Genomic DNA, 6,086 nt, shown 5'->3' with positions numbered 1-6,086 from the left:
CCCAAGTAGGCGTGGTCGGAAGTGCTCCCCCTGACCTCCGCCGCCATATCAGCTGTTCAGTTCGAGGCTTCACGAGAGGTGCGCCTCGCGTCAGCTGAGGGAAGGGGCCCAGGATTGGACAAGTGCCAAGGTAAGTAACATTTGTTAGAACTGAAGGGACACATTCCCCCCAGAACTAAGGTAGCCCCACAGAGCCTCACCCTACCCTGACATGCCCCACCCCTCTGCCAACTTCCAGCGGCTGAAACATGGCTGTTAGACCTAAGACGCCCTCACTTTCACCTAAGGGATTGGTGGGATGGGAAGCCTTGGTCTGAAGGGGCAGCCTCAGGTCAGCAGAAAGAGGGGTCAAAGTACTGGTTAGGAGTCAAGTTTGGTGTCCTGAGTTAGAACTGAGGCAACAAGCCCACGCAGAACAGAAGTCCCGAGAGTCCCTCCCGCCCCTGTTTTATAAGTTCCTAAAATGGTACCATTAAGGGAACCAGCAGAGGCAGCCTTTCTTGAAGCCGCTGTGCACATCATCTCTTCCTCTGTCTTCTAGGGTGACCTGTTCATCAACCTAATTGCTTGAACTCCTGCCTGCTGTCCGTGACCAGTGTCATTATGCCTCGAGGTCAGAAGAGTAAGCTTCGTGCCCGTGAGAAACGCCGCCAGGTCCGTAATGAGACCCAGGGTCTGGCGAGCGCTCAGGCTATCGCGGCAGAGGAAGGAGAGTCCACCTCTGCCGGTCCTCTCTCTGGGGGCAAACCTGAGAATCTGCCTGATGCTGAGATGCCTAGCACTCCTACGGAGCCTAAGGGAACCCTGTCTACCACTAATACTACTGCAGCTGTTTCATGTGCCAATTCAGGTGAAGGTGCCAACGACCAAGATGAGGAAAGCTCAAAATCCTCAAACAGCAGTGAGCACTTTCACAGAGATCCTTTAAACAAGAAGGTAGTTTTGTTGGTGCAATTCCTGCTGCAGAAGTATCAAAACAAAGAGCCAATTATGAAGACAGACATGATAAAGTTAGTTAACAAAAAGTACAAGGTTCATTTCAATGAGATCCTCAAGAGAGCCTCTGAGCACATGGAGCTGGCCTTTGGTGTTGATTTGAAGGAAGTGGATCCCATTAGGCACTGCTATGCCCTTGTCAACAAACTAGACATCGCTTTTGATGCATCAGTGAATGAAGAAGAGAACATGCCCAAGACCGGCCTCCTGATGATTGTGCTAGGTGTGATCTTCATGAAAAGCAACTGCGCCACCGAGGAGGAGATCTGGGAAGTGCTGAATATGATGGGTGTCTATGCGGATAGGAAGCACTTCATCTATGGGGATCCCAAGAAGGTCCTCACTGAAGATTTGGTGCAGCTCAAGTACCTGCAGTCCCGCCAGGTGCCTGATAGTGATCCTCCACGCTTGGAGTTCCTGTGGGGCCCAAGAGCCCACGCCGAAACCAGCAAGATGAGAGTCCTGGAGTTTTTGGCCAAGATCCATGATACCATCCCGAGTGCCTTCCCAGCCTGGTATGAAGAGGCTTTGCGAGATGAGGAAGAGAGAGCCCGGGCCAGAGCAGCAGCCAAGGCTCGTATTGCTGCCATGGCCAGGGCGCGCTCCAAGGCCTTGGCTAGCAGTTCCTCCCCCACTAAGTGAAGTCTGAGTCAACTTCTTCACTTTTTGGTTGAACAGGTATGTCAACATTCTAATAGTGGAGGGCCAGGATGGGGCTGGAAAATGTATGTCATCTTTGTGTTCCTATTGTATATTGGTGGCTTGAAATCTTACCTTTTTTTCCCCTTTTCTTTGCTTTAGGTTATATTTCAAATGTTGAAGTCTAAGGAAGATTGTTTTCTTTGTGGAAGAAAAGCACAGACAACATTCAAAGCAGAGAAGATTGGGGTGGGTCTGGAAGAAACAGTGTATATCATCTTTGTGTTCCTGTTTAATATGGTAAACTTTAGAGTTTTATGTTACTTTTTTTCTTTTTTCTTTTCTTTCTTTTGTTGCATTTCAAATGTTGATTCTTTAATAGAAGGCTTAAATAATTTCAGAATCTAAGATTTTAGTCACATATTGCTGTTTAATAGATTTAAGATTAGGAGTTTTATTATTTTGTAAAACAAATTGGGAAACCTTTTATATTTACTGAACCAGAACAACAAAACATGGCATTCCTTGGAAATGTGAAGAAATTTAGCAGTAAAATTATCAAGATCAAAAAGTAGAGGGGGGAAAAAAGTAAAGGATGTTCAGTTTTTGGTTTCCCTTATTCATTTTAGTCTGTTCTATAAAAATAAAAGCTACATACCTGGAGCTACATAACTACATACCTATTTGCTTAGCTTACTAAAGAATGTAGAAGAAATAAAATGTTTATAAACTAGAATTCATGCTTACTGGCTCATTTGTTCCCCAAATATTGAGCATCTGCTCTTCGAAAGTCCTCGTGTTAGAAATGGGAAAATGAAACACCCCTGTCCTTAGAATTTCAGTCAAGGAGCAGTAATCATTTAGAGAAAATGGCGAAATACCTTCTAAGGCCTAAAAGACAGGTAAAGAGTAAGGAGGTAAAGAGGAAGGGAAGGAGTTGGGAGGAGTGGGAGGAGGAGGGTTCTGCGTGAAAACAGTAAGGTATAAATTCCCTGAGGAAATTTGGAATTTGGGAAACTACAAGTCCCTCAGTGGGATATACTATTAATTTAAGCAGGGTGGTAGGCTGAGTGAGGCTATGGGACTTGAGAGCAGAGGCCAGAAAGACAGATGGTTATTCTCAGTGTCGAAAGACAAAACCCTGGAATGGAAACCTGCTCTTAAGAGTTGCTTTAGTATCATCAGTAAATCAGAGGAAAACCTCCTCCTGGACCAGAAAGAGAAGGTGCCTCTTTGCTTTTGCTCATGTGCAGTTGAACACAGAGCACAATCTAGGTGTTTGAAGCACAGTCTCCAAGGAATTTCTGAGAAATAATGGTGGTACTCCCTTGAGGTAGAATGCTTAGAAGTTACTATGTTGGCTCTGTTTGCCCTGAACTGGGTAGGAGAATTAGATCACAATGCATTAAAATGATATTTTAATTAGGTTATCTTGAGGGTAATTTCACAAACTCTGAGAGAGGGCTCCTTATTCGGGGGTGATGAAATGAATGAAAATTGAGATGGTTTGAATGGAAAGGCACCTTGGATGAGGAGTTGTCAATCCTTGACACAAATTCTAGGATCTCTGAGTTGCATCCAACTGAGAAAGACTCCCCCACATCCAAATTAAGTAACTTATCCTCAAATGGGGGAACATTTACTTAGTTTAACTTGCTAAGCAGCATTATGAGCAAATTTGATGTTATTTGTCCTAGAAAGCTGCATATTGTATGCTAGCTCCTGAATTAATAAAAAATTACTCTCCCAAGAGAGGAGGGTATTATCATCTGTAATAAAAAGTAAAAGTAAAAATAAATCATATATGATAACTGCCATCCATTAAATTCTTAATATTTTCTAATTACTCTGCCAAGTGCTTCATATCCATTGCATATATTCCAACAGTCCTACAAGATAGGGCTTATCAGACATACTTTTCAGATAAAAAACTTGTAATTTTCTCAAGTTCACATGGCCGACTTTCTGTCCCTTCAGTCTTTATTCTCACTACTCCAAGATGTATCACAGACAATTAAAAAATAAGACTCTCTAGCCAAAGTATTAAAAGCAATCCTGATGAAAGAAGGCGAATGTGAAAATAAAGCACAATTTGGGGATTGTCTGTGGGTTTCATTTGCTGAGGATATTCCTGTCCCCCACCCCAAGGTTCCTTGACAGCTGACTTTGCCCTGGTGCTAGCATAAGTCCTATACCAGGCCGTTACTACATTACAGGACTTCTCCCCTGGGGATTCCCCAGTGTGCCTTCCTGTCCGAATTGGAACCTCATTTGCTGACCAGCAATTCACTGTGCTTTCCAGAAACTGCACGCTGCTTTCTGTGTTACAGGAAGTCTGGAATCACCTGCCTTCCCCTTAATTTGAATGTTCCAACCCTGCAGGTGTGCCTTGGAGATACACCAGTCTTGGTGGGACCATTGACAGTGAAGTTAAGATATTTGGTTACTACAGACCCACCTCCCACTCCACATTTCTATAATAGTCTCAAAGTATATTCCAAATGAGCTGGTGATTAGAGTCTTACTTCTTACAGAATATACTGGTTTTGGGGATATCAATGAAATTAGACATGGAGTTTTTGTAAACAACCCAGATATTGTCAGTAGGATTTTAAAGGAGTGTTATTTGAGACTGGCTGTTGGACACATACTCCAATGAGTGAGCTTACCTACATGGTCAACACCCAAAGCCTCCCCCATAAATTGGAGATGAGGAAAGACCATGGAAATCGCTGTCTAGCAAACATCTACTGAAGCTGAATTCCTCAGAACCCAAAGTTCTTCTAAGAGGGGAAAAATGCTTTCTTAACAGCCATGCTATCTCTGAAAAGTAAAGATTAAAATAGTTCACCATTCTTTTGCTGCTTCTTATCTCAGTAATGGCTCCAAAGAAAAATGCTGCCTTTTCCTTGTGCCTAACACCTGTAAAAGTACCCTGCACACTCAGTCATGCTGAGAGTTGCTGGGACTCACAGGTAAGATTTTGACCGTGCTTCACTGGAATGAGAACATTCTCATCCTATTGAGACTCTGGAATTTATTTCAAAGGTAAGTGCAAAAAGGTATCGAGTGAAAAAGTTGAACCCTTCCTATTGAGATTTGACAGGATCCTTTTGAAAATAAAATGTGATCCTGTATTTGAAAGGACCTCCCAAGTAGCAGGAATGGGGGAAAAAAAGTTGGAGAATTGCAAGGCAAATTGGCCTCCTTAGAAACTCCACCAAGGAATAAAGAGGGTTGTTTTCATAACAAATTCTAATAGAGTTGCTTTTTATTGAGCAACCACTATATAACAGTTATGGGAGAGACTGCATGTGCTCATTCATATGGTGTCTTGCTCTCTTTCCTGGGCTGATGGGGAGACTACAGATTCCCAATCCACTTGTACTTATGACTACTGTTGACATTGAAATATGAACAGAAACAGTGTTTGTCACCTCCAGGCTAAGCTCTTTGAGAGCCAGTACGCCACCACCATGTTTTCTATTCCATTCAGGAGTAAACACAGAGATTTCTTGTTGGGAAGTGGAACCACCTGATGAGAGCCTGGATACCTGGGTCATCTGACTGCCGAGGCCCCTGCCTACCCACGTCAGATTTTGTGTGTATGAGAAATAAACTTTTGTTGTTTTAAGCCATTATAGATTTACAGATTTTGTCTGCTGCTTCAGCTAGCAGTTACTTTATGTGATTAATACACAGCTACTATTTTTGTGGTTAGATATATTTAAATATTACAAAACATAGTACATATATTCTTGTTGCAAAAAATTCTAACAATATAGATAAATTACAATTTCTATGTTTCCTCAAAATTCAGCCCTCTCTTCAGAGGTAACAACAATTAATGATCTGATATGTTGAATTTTGGACAACAATGTACATATTGTTATGCCTCTCGACCTTATCACTTAAGAATATTTCCACAACACATATAGATCCACCACACTCTTTAACCACTCTATAGAATTCTTTTTTAAAAATGAGTTTATTAAGATATAATTGACATGCAAAACTGCACAGTTTTAATGCATACAATTTGATGTGTTTGGACATACGTATATACCTCTGAAGTCATCACCACAATCATCTTCAAAATTTTCCTTGTGTCTTTTGGTTTCTTCTTTTGTGGTAAAAACACTTAACGAGATCTACTCTTAAAAAGATTTTAAGTGCACAATACAGTATTGTTAACTATAGGCTTTATGCTTAACAGCAAATCTCTAGAACTAATTCACCTTGCATAACAAACTATACCAATTAAACAACTCCTCATTTCCCCTGCCTCCAGCCTCTGGTAACCACAGTTCTATTCTGTTTTTATGAGTTTGACGATTGTAGACACTGCATGTAAGTCAGACTACACAGTATTTGTCCTTCTGTGACTTTTATTTTACTTAGCATATGCCCTTCAGGTTCATCCCTGTCATTGCAAAACGCAGAATTTCTTC

General features: G+C 41.8%; 1 protein-coding gene across 1 annotated transcript; it reads left to right on the top strand.

Moving 5' to 3' along the window:
- The first annotated feature begins 603 nt into the window (after positions 1–603).
- Positions 604–1,638, top strand: LOC120610212 (melanoma-associated antigen B18-like). The gene has a single exon (XM_039872468.1). It carries the CDS (start codon positions 604–606, stop codon positions 1,636–1,638), a length of 1,035 nt encoding a protein of 344 aa, XP_039728402.1.
- The last annotated feature ends 4,448 nt before the right edge of the window (positions 1,639–6,086 follow it).

This window comes from Pteropus medius, unplaced genomic scaffold, assembly GCF_902729225.1.
Source record: "Pteropus medius unplaced genomic scaffold, Ma_sr-lr_union100, whole genome shotgun sequence".
Classification (NCBI taxonomy): Eukaryota; Metazoa; Chordata; class Mammalia; order Chiroptera; family Pteropodidae; genus Pteropus; species Pteropus medius.
Note: the sequence above shows the minus strand (reverse complement) of the source record. Positions and strands in the feature narration are given on the sequence as shown.

Coding starts and splice junctions, on each gene's coding strand:
- LOC120610212 (XM_039872468.1), top strand. CDS start 604: ATGCCTCGAGGTCAGAAGAGTAAGCTTCGTGCCCGTGAGAAACGCCGC.